We start from the raw sequence: 16235 nt of genomic DNA, 5'->3' as shown, positions 1-16235 counted from the left end.
CTGTCTCTGTGTTGCCCTGCGACAGACTGGCAACCTGTCCAGGGTGACCCCGCCTCTCGCCCGGAACGTTAGCTGGAGATAGGCACCAGCAACCCTCCCGACCCCATTAAGGGACAAGGGTGTTAAGAAAATGGATGGATGGATGGATGGATGGGATATACTGTATATACAATTTCTTCTTTGTGTGCTTTGGAGTTTCTGTGCTGATGACATTTTTTGCGAAGCAATAAAAGCTGTGTAGCTCATGAATTGCTACAAAATAAAGCTGTATTTCCCTCAGCCCACTGGCTGCAATGTTGACATGTTGAGATGCTATGAGACCTAATTAGCGGTTGCACATGCGCCCATTGAATCTTTACAGCAGACAGCCGCTCCTCTCTCTTCTCTTGCAGGTATTGCATACCCCCGCTAAATCTTTTAGTAGACCGTACTGCCTACTTTCACCTCTGCTTATACCTTGAAGTACCTTGAACTGAGTACTATTMAAGGTACTTCAAGGTATGTAGGAAAGTATGATGGTCTAATTACAGTACTTTTATGTTGAGGGTGCCCATATATTGACGATAAGGGCAGTTCATATTATAACGTCCTAATGATAGCACTGATTTCTTAAGTCATTAGAAATGTTTAGGTGGCCTTTGAATTTTTGATGATTATTTAGRCAGTAATGTGAAACTTAATCCCATTACCTTCTTATAATACATTAACGTTGCCTTTGGGCAAGAAAGCTAAAATATTCCATTTCATGTTTCATTAGCTCTGCTACGATGTTCACACTGTGGATCGCCACGATACAAATGGTTTTTTCCATTAGTTGCTAGGAGACCTGCGATAATTGACTTGTAGGATAATTTGAAAGTCCAACTTGGGCAAGAAGGGGCGGAACAAAAAGTCCTATTTTAAAGTCCATGATGTAGTTTGATGTTTCTGAATTCTTGCCAACTGGTTTCTCTCTGCTGCACATGTCAATAAGAGGAGATGTCACGAGGTGTGTCTGTGCTTCTCTCCAGAGTGCAGCGAGACAGGAAGAGCGGGAGCGACAGGACGGCAGACTGTCAGAACTGGCAGGACATTTACTCAGAAAATACCGTGAATGATGTTGAACCTGCTGAAACATCTATTGAAGTGGTGGATAATCAAGAGAAGGTTCATCACAACTTTTTATATTTGCATTTTATTCAAATTYCTTAGGGATGCAAGACTGCTATGTTTCTGTACTTAAGAAAAAATACATTGCATGTTGAGATTTGATTAAAAACCTATAAATAACACTATTAGTTTTGCTATTTTACTCAAGTGTCCAGATTCTGAGCTCCAAAACAGAATAGCTTACCAAGTCAAGAGCCATTTCCACTGTAGAAATATTTAGAACAGACTTCCTTTGCAGACTTCCTTTAGGAGTTGGATATAAACACACATCCAGACATGTGTGTGTGTGTGCATGTGTGTGTGTGTGTGTGGGGTGGGTRCGTGTGTATGTGTGTGTCGCACATACACACACCTGCAAGTTTACACACCACTGCTATTAAAGGAAATAGCCACAATAATGCATACTCATGCTCASACATATAAACATCCTATTTCTTTCAATCACACCAGATTTGGTTTGCAAGTTTTCTGGCCAGTCAGCGAWAAACCTGGTCTAAATCCAGATCACATCACATCACTTCCTTTTTAAATTTGCGCTCTTCCTCAGCATAAATCCAACTCTTCACTATGTTTTTCTCTCCTAATAGATCGTGAGCAGGATTCAGATACGCAACGCCAGCGTCTCCGCCATCTATAAGTGCTCTGCTGAAAACAAAGTGGGCAAAGATGAGTTCCCCATCTACTTTTATGTGACCAGTGAGTATTCCACTGCACCATTTGGTGTCTCTCACACATAAGCACACAAAACCCAAGAAAACCCAAACTATTATTATCATTTCATAACCTTTCATAAACCTTTAAGCCAATTTTCTCCAATCCATTTTGAAAACCATGTATTTTAATTCTTTGCATCTTTTAGCTTCACAAATTATGCAGTACCTCGTGTTAGGGCACTGATGTTTGTCATTGCGAAATATGAAAAGTTCAAAAAGAATGAGTACTTTTGGAGGGCTTTGTGCACGTTATAACCTGTAATACTTTAATGCCAAAGAAATCGTCATGAAAAAACTTCCCAGAACAAGGTGARCYTCCTCTGTGAGCATCCCAAATTACATTCCACTGCACCATTTTATTGAGATACTCCAAACAAAGACCATTTCATCTGTGTTCTGTGGCTACAGGCCACTGGAAAACCTTTTGCAAGCCCTTTTTATCTTGTTGCAATTCAGATGGCTTGGCTTTACAGGCAACTCGTTCCATAAATGTATATTGCAAACCTCTCACTGCCCCCYGTGTCTCTCTACCTTGAAGCCATTCCTGAAGGTTTCAGCGTGGATGTTCGTCCTTCTGAGAATCCCCTGGAGCAGGACAAAGTGTCTCTGTCCTGCAGCGCCGACAACTACACCTACGACCAGCTGCAGTGGTTCCGCCTTAACCCCCAGGCTCTGCAGGACCAGCAAGGCAAGCCCCAAGGGCTGGACTGTGGCAGCGTGCACCACTACGCCGAGTCCCTGCCAGCCGAGCCGTCCTTCCAGCCGCACTCCAACAGCTGGGTCCTGGACTTCACCATGGAGTCCGTGCGGCTGCAGGACGAGGGACACTACGTGTGCAAAGCTCAGGGAAGACGCGGCGAGGAAAAACAGTGCCTGTTTCGATACATCTCCGTCAAAGGTGAGCAAGAAAAGCGACAAAACACAGAGATGCGCACACCAGCAGGAATGATTCAGCCTAACTGGAGCCGTTTCAGGTTCAGCTCTCAGCATTGGGACATACACAAGGGTCGTAGCAGTGAGAGGCTGGTACTTAAATGCCGGAGGCACGCAATTACACCTACTCACTAATGCCCACGCACCTAGGTACCCACATCCACGCTTGACACAGGGAGYACCTGGCGCTTTCATGGAACAGATATGTGCTGACAGAAAACATAGTAGAAAAACTGAAGGCCAGCTACTCCTCTATTCATGCAATTACAAGGAGATTAACACAACTAGACATTGTGCATTCTTCTTTGGTTTTCTCTGCCCTGTATGTTTTGTACACTTATCTAACGTGCCTCAGAAGCTTGACCCTGACCGGAACCGACCGTCAAGCAAATAATTCTGGCCCGTTCCTGCCCAAATGTCAGGTTATGGACTTGTTGGGCTYGGACCATAAATCTAACCTCTAAGTTGCGATCGTGCATCTCTCTGTTTACCTTCACAGCCCTGGAGGCGCCTCGGTACAAGCGCAGCCTCAGCAACCTGACGGTGAACGTAACCGGGTCTCTGCGGATGGAGTGCGACGTGGAGGGCAGACCACTGCCCCGCCTGTCCTGGTTCAAAGACAACCAGCCCCTCCACCAAATGTCAGGTGAGCAAATTTACCCCCATCCAGCAGAGCCACCCAGCTCACCTGGCAAGTCACACCCAAACAAGAAAACAAGACGACGGTCCGGTCAGATGAGATTAAACTTACTCTACATTCAAAATACTGTGTGGTGGAAAGGTAAACAATCAAACCATCTCAATGACAGCACAAGGTGGGTGCAGGAAATTTTGATGGGGAAGAAGGATGGAGTTAAATACAGGGTAAGAAAAGGAGTTGCAGTAACAACCCTAAACAATGAACCAGAGGTACGACTGAAGAGTTTGTTTGCAAAGATTTTGTTTTTGGTAAAAGGGTTCAATCAAAGTATTGACCCCGGGAGAGCCGAGTTAGCATTCAAGCCGCACTTTTCACATTTTTATTTGGAAAAACAAATAAAAAACAAAAAAAAGAACTTGGAAAAATATTTTTCTTCCACTTGAAGAATACGCATTTCTCTATCTTGATTTCACATCTACCATCCCAATAAGGTGCATTTACATTTGCAGTAGCAATATGACAAAACAGCAACAGTGCATGTAAGAATACAATTTCAAGGAACAGGATTAGACAGAATTTTAATTTCATATTTACTTTCACTCTAAGAATCTCTCCAAGAAAGTTGAGTGGGTCAGCACAGGTTTGAGTGACAGCTAATTTTCCGAGTTTGCTCTGACARGCTCCTAAGACGTGTAGGTTGATGGAATAATAAATGAGAGCTTCTGCTTGGAAGTCCAGACCTCTGACAAGAATCTTTATAAATCAAGCACCAAACCCAATTGCAGCGAAGCCGTTTTCCGCAGAATGTGCAAGCGAGGGCCAAGAATCGTTCTCCATTTCCCCCACAGGGATCCAGCTGCATGACTCGAACCGCACGCTGAGTATCCAGCGGGTCACAGAGGAGGATGCTGGACTTTACACCTGCACCGCCTGCAACCAGCGAGGCTGCGTCCACTCCTCAGCCGCCGTGAGGGTCATCGGTGAGACAGCTACACACACACACACACGCACGCACGCACGCACGCACGCACGCACACACACACGCACGCACACACACACACACACACACACACACACACACAGATAACTCTCGGGTGCACTCAGGCCTGAAATCACCGCTGCGCCTGACCTCCTGCCTCACACACGGAGCGTGCCTAGTTTTCCAACTCTCACACCTTTCACTGCTGAAGTTTTGTGCTTACTCCGACGCACGGCTCTCCGCAAGCAAATTAAAGTCATTGACTTCTGGGGCATTTTGTATGCAGGGTGAATAATCTAATGGGATTGCTGGAAGTGCTTCCAACACAAATACCTGAAAGGAGTCTGCTCAGCACACTGATTTCAGCACAAGATTTAATGTCGGAGAGATGGGGGCAGATGCTTTGTACTACAGCACCCCCTGTAGGTGGCACAGAGGAAGGACGGAGGCAGAATGGTTATTGTAAATATTTTTTTTCTCCCCCTCCCCTTTTGAAAAGGTTCAAGCGACAAGGCCAACGTGGAGATAGTCATCCTGATCGGGACAGGAGTCATCGCTGTGTTCTTCTGGGCTTTGCTCATCCTCATCTTCTGCAATGTGAAACGGGTCAGGCRCCGCCATTTTTCACCCTCTGTGTTTCGTTCAAAAATTCTTCTTTTTTGTTGTGTCTTTTTTTTTGTCATTTTTTAAATTGTTGCTGTTCATAAGCAGTTTTTCATGACACASGATTCATGAAGAAAAGGCCTGGGTGAAAAAGTAGACTCAAATTAGTTTTCATCAATTTTATTGGGCGCTGGGTTTTATTGTTTCTGGATGAAAAAAATGTCCTGGCCTTTCGCAAGTGCCATCAGGCCGGGGCTGTAATGTGATTTACAAACCGTTTAAAGTCCATCATTGAAACAGTAAAGATTACTCACAAAGGACCTCCATATTAGATTCTACAAATTTAGTATTTTAAATGTCCATGACTGTATTGCTAGAAAGAACTTTTCTCCAGTTTTTTTGTCTAATTTTAATAGAAGACAAAAATAACCTGAGTAAATAAAAAGAAAAGGTTTAAGGTAAAACWGCTACTCAAGCAAACAAAGCCTTATTGGAGCGATTATGAGCATGAAACAAAATCTGTTTCTTCTAATAGCCCAATTTAGTTCATTAAAATGCTAAGCTGGAACATTGGCAGAGCTGCGTGAAAGCTGGTATCTGCAGGACTGGAGATTTGGATGGTGGACGAGATGATGTGGGAGTGTAAGAGGAATGACCGGCATGCTTACTGGCATACTGGTTTTTGATGGACGAGAAAGTGGGCTGAGCCCATGGATTGCATCATTTCTTTTTGACCGTGTCTTGACTTCCCATTCAGAGCATTTTGTGAAATGTTTGGACCTGGTCAGTCTGTTTGCTGTTTTATGTTCAGTTCTCCTTCAATTTTAGACTGGAGTTTGTTTGGAGCATGTGTTCGACTCACAGTATCTCTGAGTTCAGCCCAAAGTGGCTCTCACATTCACCACTAGTGAATAATTTTCACGTGTTTTATTTTTTTATTTTTTTATTTTTTGCTTTTTTGTTTGGTGTCGTATTTTGTTAATAAGTAATGGCAATGAGGAGTCTCTTGTTTCAATTCGTTTGATCTCAGATTATGTTAATTGTAGGATATGGTAAATACCAGATCATTATTATTTGATCTGGTATTTACCAGATCAAATTCAATAACTGAAAAAAGGGTTTAGATTTAGGACCTTGATTGACCTTGATCTTTGGCCTTTTTTGACCTTGATCTCTGGCAAGATGTAAACTATCCTAGATCTCACCAGCAGATAATCTGCTCTAAATGAAGCTGCTGTTGTAATCCGTAAATCACAAATGATTGAATCATCATCTGATATTTTCTTGTCACCTCAAAAAAGGTTAAAAAGAATGAAATTATGTAAATGAAATAGCACAGCGCTGGTTACACAAACAGGTATTCCCTYGGTGGACTTAAACCATAATTACATAAATCATCAGTGATGCTCTATAAACAGTCGCAGTGACTAACGGCTTGACGTCATGTGTGAGCTTTTTGTGAGCAACAGCCCACATTGTCTCTCTGAGGTTTTCTTGTATAACAAAAAACATGTTTTCTTTCATGTTATGACATTAAGCTTAGRAAAAGTTTTTACCTTCCTTCTGCATTACACTTTACCATACCTGCTATAAGATATTGTTACAAACATTTCCAGGTATAGTCATGAAGATTTTCAAGTCATTTTAAACACTGAAACAATCTTGTTTTTGAAACCACAGCATTCTGGCTGTAAGTCGACACTTTCTGTCTTTTCTTGCTCTGCTAAATGTTGGTCTACTTGACACTGTCAAACAAAAACAAACCTAAATGCAAAGTGACATCTTTTAGCTTGTATTCTTCCCGTCCAACGTTTATCCTGACCTCTAACCTCCTTGCCTTACAAGAATCGTCTCCCTCTGTGAACTGCAGGTTAACCCAGCAGACATAAAGACAGGCTATCTGTCAATCATAATGGACCCTGGGGAGGTGCCGCTGGACGAGCAGTCGGAGTACCTGCCCTACGACTCGTCGCAGTGGGAGATCTCCAAAGACAGACTCCGACTGGGTGAGCAGCTTGGGAAAAGAAAAGTCGGGACAGAGGAATGGATAGATGGTTAACAAGGCATGTAGGAGGGAAGGGTGTGTGTGATGATGTACCCAGGGATGGTTGAGCGTTAATAGATGGGAGAAGCTGAATTATTTTTCCATTTCCAGAATCCATAACAGCATGCATTTAAATCACAGCCAGCTGTGCTGAGAGCTGCCAAGTGGAGTGCTAATGTTCAAAATGTGCTCATTTCCACAAGAGCTTTTTAAAAACGCCCCAAGGAGAAGCATCTGTTTCACAACTCAATCTTATGGCAACACGTTGTATTTTTTATTTTTCCAAACGCTGCAATCGATATCATAATTTCTCCTCCTTGTCTGTTCTGCAAAAATGTCCTACCACAACTATTTCCTTAACTAGCATCATTTTTTCTCTCTGCTTCAATGACACAGGAAAGGTTTTGGGCCACGGCGCCTTTGGAAAAGTGATGGAGGCGTCGATCTACGGCATCAGCAAGAGCAACAGCTTAAACACGGTGGCCGTCAAGATGCTAAAAGGTGAAGCTCTGGGTTCAGTGTGAACCAAATGCACATGCTTTTAATTGTGAATCGTGCACTGTAGTAAGTCATTGATACACAAATAATGGAAACACATTTAAGCTGTTGAACTGAAGTACAATGTGTGTGTGCGTGTGTGTGCTAATTAGGTTTGGTGAAACTTTTAGACCTACAAATGCGATAATGTTTCTCTTTGTGGAAAGCCTTTGGTTCCAGCTCAGATGTAACTGTTGTGGTTCACTAGATAAACCCTCACCTAATCCACTTTTGTCTTCCAACGACTTCACCTAMAGCTGCAAGGACTCGGGGGTTTCAGACAAAAACAGGAAGCATGGCTTGAGAGCGGAGCCACTCCGTGGGAATTATGGCTGATTGCTCATAAACTTTACTCGTCCCCAGAAATATTGGCTGTTCTGTACCGTGCCTGGATCGYGGCTTTTACAGGGGCCCCCAGAGAAGCAGTAGAAAGACGTGTGAAGCCGTAAACAGCTTCAAAAAGGAGGTTTCAGAGCCGAGTGTTAATCAGCCACACCTGCAGAAAATCTCCGTGAGCTTGTTAAAATAATTGTTCAGGCTTCCACTGCGAGCGCGCTCGGAAACATCGGGGGAAAGTGTAAATGGAGGTGCAGCGCAAAGAGAAAAAAAAGCACAGCCGTCTGAAATGAGTAAATGTGCGCGTGTTGCAGACGGAGCCACGGCCAGTGAGCACAAGGCTTTGATGTCGGAGCTAAAGATCCTGATTCACATCGGTAACCATCTGAACGTGGTTAACCTGTTAGGAGCCTGCACCAAACCCAATGGTGAGTCCTGACATCACACGATTTACTTTTTATGTTTGTATAAAAACCACATCTCATCAGTAGTTTTGAAGTGCCTTGCAAAGTTATTCATATTTTATCTCACTACAGCCACAGATTGCAGCATATTTTACTGGGATTCATGAAATGGGCCGAAAAAGAGTAGTTCACAACTTGACCATGAAGTTAAAAAGTTACACGTTAAAAACCTGAAACTGAATTTGCCTACGACCAAACGTGTGTCGTAAAATAATGTAAGTGAAATAATTTCGCTGCTTTAATTTCAGGAATATCTTTTTGATGTTTTTAGCATTAATTCCACTTTTTATACCAAAAACAAGAAACAAAACTAAAACCCTTTCCTAAACCCGTACATCAGTAAGACATGTGCAGCACATTATTATTATTATTGGTGTACATCTGAAAATGTTTATCCTAAACAAAAGCAGCCCATTAAATAATTTCAAGATGGGGGGGGGGGAAACTCAAGCTGCAGAATGTCTGAATATGCTAAAGGAAAAAAAATCCAGCTTTTTTTCTACACATAATTATTTGACAAGTTGTATTTCTGAAGTTTAATATTATGACTGAGCACAAACAGTGTGCTCTGTCAATCTGAAATGTTAAACCTTTCTCCGGGGAATATGTGAGTGCGTGTGCACGGTTATTATGCAACTATTAGTGTGAATAATTATTATCCAGCTAAATGAATATAAGATGCTCCCATCCTGCCTTTTTATATGGTTAAGAGAGAGTAATAAACAATTTAACATTTTTACACATTTCTGACATTATAAAAAGCAATGTGGCTGCTCTTCTTTCCAATAACAATCACAAGATTTCACGATGGATCGATCCAGGAACTGATCCATCGGTTCCTGGATCTGTTGATCAGTTATTTTGTGCAGCAGCAGCCAGATCCTCCCAGATGCTGTTCAGAGAGGTGGACTGTGTTTCTAAGAAGAGTCCATAAGTCCTCAACATGGTTTAGGTCGGGGGGTATTTTCATACCGTTTCCTCTTTAAGAAAGATCTTAAATCTTTTCTGCACCATAATGTTGCCCTGTGGACTTCTCCAAAGGCGCCGGCTTGTTCCTGCGCCTCTGTTTAGAGAAAGTGTCTTTTAAAACCTGCCAGTGGGTTTAAGGTTGGATTTTAAATTAATCTTCATTGATTTTGATTATTTTGTTTCCCTGTCACGCCTAATAATTACGCACACTGTGATCTACAGTAAGTTGTTGGTCTACTGAATTATTCATTTACATAAATATACATCCCCTCGTATGCTGCAATCCACTAAACATTCTAGTAAATGAAATATGCATCAAATTTATGCATAGCCAAAACGCTCACTCGTCTCATTATTATGCGCACAGAAGTTGTAGATCAAATCTGAGTTAATTCTGTATGTAATGTTTCCAACGTCTCCATCAACAGGTCCGCTGATGGTGATAGTGGAGTACTGCAAATATGGGAATCTCTCCAACTTCCTACGAGCCAAGAGGGAGTTCTTCCTTCCCTACAGGGTATCGGAGCGCAGCAGCCACTGAAGCATTCTCAGCATTTCTAAAATCGTTTCTGCTCTGATTGTGGCTTAACCGCTTTTTATGCTATATTTACTCCGTGTAATATTTCCATCTACGCTTTGTTTTTCCTTATGTAATTCCTTTTTTTTTCTTTTTTTTTTTAACAATTTCAATCTGCTCCAACATATGTAACTCTTTCAGAATTTATTTATTTATTTATTTTTTTTTGGGAGATGAATCAACAATCTGTGTCCTATTTAGGACCGCTCACCAAAAACCCAGAGCCAGATGAGGAGGATGATCGAAGCCGGTCAGACGGATCAAAGAGCTCGGCGGACTCCTCCGGTTTCCTCCTCGCCGCTCGGCAGCCCTCGGGTTACATCATCCAACGCGTCCAATCAGAACCAGGCGGCGGAGAAAAGTGAGTCAGCTTCGCCTCGTCAGAGTTCTGAATCGCACCACTCATAGTTTCCAAATAAAGGCAGCTCCACGATCTTTTCTCTCTCCAGTGGAGGACCTGTGGAAAACCCCGCTGACCATAGAGGACTTGATATGCTACAGCTTCCAGGTGGCCCGTGGGATGGAGTTCCTGGCCTCCAGAAAGGTTAATGTCACCGTTACGTTGTGGGAAAAGGAGCAAACGAGGCTGTGTGGAGTAGATGGATCAGGTTGAAACCATCTGTGGCTCGTCCAGTTCTCTCACTCAAAGAAAGAAAGAATTTACCATTCTGCTTATTTCTTCTGCTCAATAACCAATTATGTGGTTATTGATTTAACTTTTTAAATAAAGATTGTAGTAACGATGACAATATCAAAGAAAATTCACATAAAATCAAAGATGGTAGTCATGGTTCCAATAACAAAGTACATTTGACACAGAGCTTAACTTGTGATAAATAAGACACCAATTTATTAACCAATGACTGAGAGGTCACATACTGAAAAATCTGATTTTTTCTTTTCCCATTAAATGCATCAGAATTCAAAGTTCCCTCCACTTTTGTTCCCAAAAGACAAATTCTTTACAAAACCTCAGGAGTTTAGTGATGAATATAGAAATAATAATCCTAATTAAAACTAATTTGCACAAATTAGATCATGTGTATGTTGTAGCCCAAAAACGAAGCTGAATTAACAAGAGCAGGGAAAAACGGCATCTATTTACAAGTTATATCTCAAAGCATCAACTTATTCCATATAGTTGCTAGTTAAATTACAGATTTTGCACATTAGACCTTTGAAGAAATATTGATAAATAAGTTTAGGGTGTCGTTAAAGTGCCAGTAATTGATTCAGTTTATTTGTGTAGCACCCATAAACGCCCACAAATGGATCCAGACCAGAAATTCAAACTCTAATCATAAAATCATATACAGTCAGGAAGCATCATGCAATCTAATTCGTTCCAACTTTACCAATGCAGGAAAGTTCAGGTTATAATCTGTAAAATGTTTTCTATCTAAAGAAATCCAACTAATAAATATTAAGTACTAATGAGAGGTTCAGTTTCCAAAAATTCAGTCACTTAATCGTGAAGTTACAGGATCAGTTGTTGTTTTTTTATTAGAAAATTTTAAACTTTGAGGAAAAAAAAGCTATGGTTAAAGTTAAGATTAAACGATGCATCTACAATTACAATTCATGAATAACACAGTATTATTATTTCTTCTATAAATAATAACTATAGCAAGTAATTACTAACAGCAAATTAAATAATAAAAAAATGGGCTGACATTTTTGAGCTAATTTTAAATCAAATAATTTTCACAATAACAATCACAGGGTTTGAATTAAATTGGGACGTAATTTATATAATTGAATAGCTGGAACCAAACACTGCACACACTCCTACATCCGCTTTTAAAAACAACAAAACAAGAACATTTCTCTTTCCTTACTTCAGATAAAAATAAAAAAAAAATAAAAAAATTCCCACACTTCAGTGGAGAAACAAGGTGGGAGACAATGCACTGAAACGTTTCCATGCAGAAACACCTGTCTGCAGAATACTGATGACCTCGTGTGTGTGTGCGCTTGTGTGTGTGCGTGTCTGCAGTGCATCCACAGGGATCTGGCGGCCCGCAACATTCTCCTGTCAGAGAACAACGTGGTGAAGATCTGCGACTTCGGCTTGGCCAGAGACATTTACAAAGACCCCGATTACGTCAGGAAAGGCAACGTATGTCTGTCCCACCGAGCGCCGTTATCTCCTGCAGCTGGACGAGAAAATACTTTGTGTTGTTGCGTTAAACCACCAACACGATGATTACATTGGATTGTTTTTGCTCCCGTCGCTGCTCCATCTGCCTCGGCGGCCTCTCAGGCTCGCCTGCCTCTGAAGTGGATGGCCCCGGAGAGCATCTTCGACAAAGTGTACACCAGCCAGAGCGACGTGTGGTCCTTTGGAGTCCTCCTCTGGGAAATCTTTTCACTCGGTAATCTCAGAATCGGACCACACTCGAGAACCGTCGTTTATTCATTCATATAATTTTTTTTTTTTTAAAAGCGCAAACTCTTGCAGAAATGTGCTTGTCTCTTGACATGTTAATTAATGGGCTTCCCCCTTTGTGTGCACGCAGGTGCTTCTCCGTACCCGGGGGTGCAGATTGATGAAGACTTCTGCAAACGGTTGAAGGATGGCGTCAGAATGAGAGCACCGGAGACAGCCTCTCCTGAAATGTAAATATTTCTTCCTCGTGCAGAGGAGAAATGGGCTTTCTTTCCCTGTCAAGTAGGATTTATGAATTGAAATCCCTCTAATTTATCAAGCCAATTTCTGGAGCCAGGTGTCATCCAGCTGACGGGCACGCCGTGGAAATCAATCAGGATTTAAGTTTGTGTTGCCAAGTTATAGGAGGTGATGTGCTGTTGTTGTGACTGTACTGCCCTCTGCTGGCAGATACGGCATCATGCTGGCCTGCTGGCAGGGCGAGCCCAAAGAGAGGCCGACGTTCCCTGCTCTGGTTCAGATCCTGGGAGACCTGCTGCAGGACAACAGTCTACCTGTAAGCTCTCCTGGATCTGCAGCAACAAACCAGAGCCTTTTGCCCGCTGGTTATTACGAAACGCGGTGTTGAAGTTCCTCTCCTTCCCCTCAGGACGGGAAGGATTACGTCCCCCTGAACCACTCGCAGAACTCGGAAGATGACGGTTTCTCGCAGACTTCATCTCGTCCTGCGTCAGAGGAGGAACTGAGAATGGCCTGCAACACTCTGCCCACAAGGTACCGATGCATCCTGCAGACACGACCAGCTGGGTCACGCAACGAAACGCCAAATGACGGCACGTTTCAGCTTTCTTGCAGTTTCGTAGATCATCCACCTTACTTAACGGTGGGGGAGAGGAACTTTTCTAAATGTTTCCTGTATTTAACACCAAACCCATATAAAGTGTTGGTCTCTCCAGATGAAAACACACAATTCCAGTTATATTATCAGTAGAAAATAGCAAATTCCAAACAGTTTTGCTTATGATGGTTGGACAAAAAAAAAAAAATCCAATATTATCCTGATAAACAACCTGTTGGCAGGTAGATTTATCAGGTCGGTATCGTATTTCTCCTTTGTGTTTTAGTTCCACATGGACATTTTTTATTGGAAAGCATCTGTTTTTTTGTGTGTTTTTATTACTGTGAAGGCTGCTTTATACATACAATTTACTTACTTTACTCACATATCAGTCAGTCACTCGAAGTGTCTCCTTATAAAAAACCTTTTTCCCATTTAACCTAATAACTGAGGTTGGAAGTGAAGTGCATGTAGCTGGCTTTGAATTTGTCTACATGTCTGGATTGATTTATATACTTCTGTAAATAAACTGGATCTGTTTGTCTTATAAAATCCCTTGAGACAACATTTGCCGTGAATCAGAGTCGTATAAATAATCTGGAGGGAATTAAATTAAATGTGGTCTATACAATAACATTCTTTTGGGTTTTACTTAGGCTTTTTTTCCCCTTTTCTGGTCATTACTTTTGCTGAACCTAAATCAGTGGCAATGATCATGTATTTTTTTTTTTCTGACTCAAATGGTGTCACAAAAGTGAAAGAGAAAATCAGATTTTCTCGGGTGAAAGCCATTTTGTGCGCTGGTGTATTTTTAAAACGGCCGACATTTTGCAGAAATCTGATAACCTATTTTTTGCCTTTTTGCTAAATGAATGAAATCATGGAGAGATGGAAGAAATAGATGTGCGCATTGACTTCCAACTCATACTGGACTCACCACTTTGTTTTAAAGGAAATGCTGAATCTTCAAATATTTCATGAAATATATTAAATCTTTTTTCTTAATGAACACCATTACCATATAAAAATAACCTAGCATCGATCATAAAAATCCCACAAAATGTTCCGTAATATTGCACATTCATTGTCACTTTAATTCATATTTAAAAAATATAATCTAGTCTAATGTGGCTGACTTACGTTTGGCGTCGATAACTTGATGTGAGATTCTGAGAAGAAAAAGTTGGAAGGAGTAAATGTATACGTTGGTTTGATCCTTGACTGGTAAACTACAAGAACTAAATGTATTTTACAAAAAGAAAACAGTAGAAAATGTTCTGTATTATCTTATTAGGATTATTAATTGTTTAAATTCATCCGTTTAATCCTGTAACCTTCTGTTAGGCGTCAAGTACAAACTGTTTTTGTCTTGTTTGATCTGCGTATGTCGCGGTTTTAACCTGAGGAGCTTTTCTCCGCTTCCCGTCCAGGTATTATAACTGCGTTCCCTTCGCCGGCTGTGTGTCTAAAACATGCCAGCCCAGAGTCAAGACATTTGACGATATGCCACTGGGGATGAATTCACAGAAACCTCCACAGGTAAGCTCTTTTATTCTCTTCTTACTTACTGAAACCAACTGATGACCTTTTTTTTTGTTTGTTTTTTTTGGTCTCTGGGGATTTTTCTCCTCGGATAATTACCGGCAAGGCGCCGCTTTCCAAAACTCTACCTAATTTACATGTCGCCCATCCCTCCTCCAGGACAACCAGACCGACAGCGGGATGGTTCTGGCCTCCGAGGAATTTGAGAGAATCGAGCACAGCCACAGGGGAGCCGTGTTGAAAAGGTTCGTCACTCAAAAGCTGCGCTCGGCGTCACCGAAAGCGGAAAGCGAGATGGGTTTTGAACGCGGCTGTTTAGCGGCAGCGTTTGACGTTTTGGGGTGATGCGCGCGCTCGTCGCTCGCCCAAATGACACCATTTCACCATTTCCACATGTTTCAGTCAACACGAGAAAACGTTGTTCCTCGGCAGGAAGAGGCGGAGGAGTCACTCGCCGTTTCATGTGCAGCGAAACCAGCTCTGCAGAGAAAATATGCACGAGCAGGCTCTCAATCTACATGTGGAAGCAGACGACAGTGTGACTCATTTAGACCTCGGGGGCCCATTTTTAGTCATGTTTTGAGAAGCGCTTTTCAGAGAATATTTGAGAAATGACATCAGCTGCGAACAGAAATGAGGACGTACACCGGACCCAGCAACTTCGCAGAGTGTGAAAGAGGATCTTGAAGGCAGTTCCTAGCTTTCAGAGCTAAAACGGGTTACTGTAAGTCGCACAGGTGATGTGTTCGGTTCTTAACAAAACTCAAAAAGCCGCAATCACACCTAAGTTTATTGAGTTTTCTGGCAACTCTTTAAAGCTTTCCTAAATTGAAATGATCAAGCAAGATTTAAAGTACTATTTAATCTGTGAGCAATAAGGAAGTTAGGGCTAGGGGTTCTTTTTAGGAGCGTTTCTACAAGTTCTTGTGAAAAATCTTTTAATATTTCAGCAATTTTCTAAAAGTAACTAGTTTCAAAGTATGCCATCTATTTTTGTCAATGTTCATATAGATATAAAATGCTCACCTCATTCTGCAAAGTGGTGTTTTTTTCTTTTCTAAAACACATTTACAAATACATTTTAGTTGAAATGTTAGCTTTCATAATGAAACATTTGATGTAGTACAAAACAGTTTTCTGTAGCTCCAGGTGAGTTTCCATTTGTAGCAGAAAAGGCTTTTTGAAAGGAAAAGTTTGCTGACCCCTGCAGTAGCTTCAAGTCTCATTGTTCTGCTGGAAGATGAAACTCCACCACAGTCATTGGTCTTTTTGTCGCCTCTAAAACATCTTGTTCCAGGATTGGTCTGAATTTATCTCCCCACAGCATGATTGTGCCACTACCGTGTCTTTACAGTCTTTCTAGTACTTGAGTGACCTTTTTTTACCAAATATGTCGCAGCAGTGCTACTCTTTCTCAAAGCTAATTTTGGGTACTCTAGTGCTACTCTGCTAACTGGAGGCTGCGTTGCTCACATACAAACAGAGGTGGGTAAAGTCTGAGCTCTGACCTTTGTTGCCGTCT

The 16235-nt window shown here is 41.7% G+C and overlaps 1 protein-coding gene across 2 annotated transcripts in view; it reads left to right on the top strand.

The window, feature by feature from the left end:
- flt4 (fms related receptor tyrosine kinase 4) overlaps positions 1 to 16235 on the top strand; it is a 62505-nt gene that overhangs the window by 43769 nt on the left and 2501 nt on the right. The window contains exons 11-30 of one of the 2 annotated variants that reach the window (XR_001777025.1): positions 1011 to 1146; positions 1737 to 1845; positions 2401 to 2760; positions 3295 to 3441; positions 4284 to 4415; positions 4914 to 5020; positions 6888 to 7023; positions 7458 to 7562; positions 8249 to 8362; positions 9796 to 9884; positions 10146 to 10305; positions 10394 to 10488; positions 11941 to 12063; positions 12208 to 12319; positions 12464 to 12563; positions 12784 to 12889; positions 12983 to 13107; positions 14602 to 14710; positions 14873 to 14958; positions 15116 to 15437. Coding sequence is in view for 1 of the 2 variants with exons in the window: in XM_008419919.2 (XP_008418141.1) it covers positions 1011 to 1146; positions 1737 to 1845; positions 2401 to 2760; positions 3295 to 3441; positions 4284 to 4415; positions 4914 to 5020; positions 6888 to 7023; positions 7458 to 7562; positions 8249 to 8362; positions 9796 to 9884; positions 10146 to 10305; positions 10394 to 10488; positions 11941 to 12063; positions 12208 to 12319; positions 12464 to 12563; positions 12784 to 12889; positions 12983 to 13107; positions 14602 to 14710; positions 14873 to 14958 (2451 nt within the window). In the remaining variant the exon portion in view is untranslated. The remainder of the gene's footprint in view (positions 1 to 1010; positions 1147 to 1736; positions 1846 to 2400; positions 2761 to 3294; positions 3442 to 4283; positions 4416 to 4913; positions 5021 to 6887; positions 7024 to 7457; positions 7563 to 8248; positions 8363 to 9795; positions 9885 to 10145; positions 10306 to 10393; positions 10489 to 11940; positions 12064 to 12207; positions 12320 to 12463; positions 12564 to 12783; positions 12890 to 12982; positions 13108 to 14601; positions 14711 to 14872; positions 14959 to 15115; positions 15438 to 16235) is intronic. The other variant, XM_008419919.2, reaches the window with a different exon arrangement.

Source organism: Poecilia reticulata, linkage group LG10 (assembly GCF_000633615.1).
Source record: "Poecilia reticulata strain Guanapo linkage group LG10, Guppy_female_1.0+MT, whole genome shotgun sequence".
Lineage (NCBI taxonomy): Eukaryota > Metazoa > Chordata > Actinopteri > Cyprinodontiformes > Poeciliidae > Poecilia > Poecilia reticulata.
The sequence above is the reverse complement of the archived record's forward strand: the minus strand, read 5'-3'. Positions and strand labels throughout refer to the sequence as shown.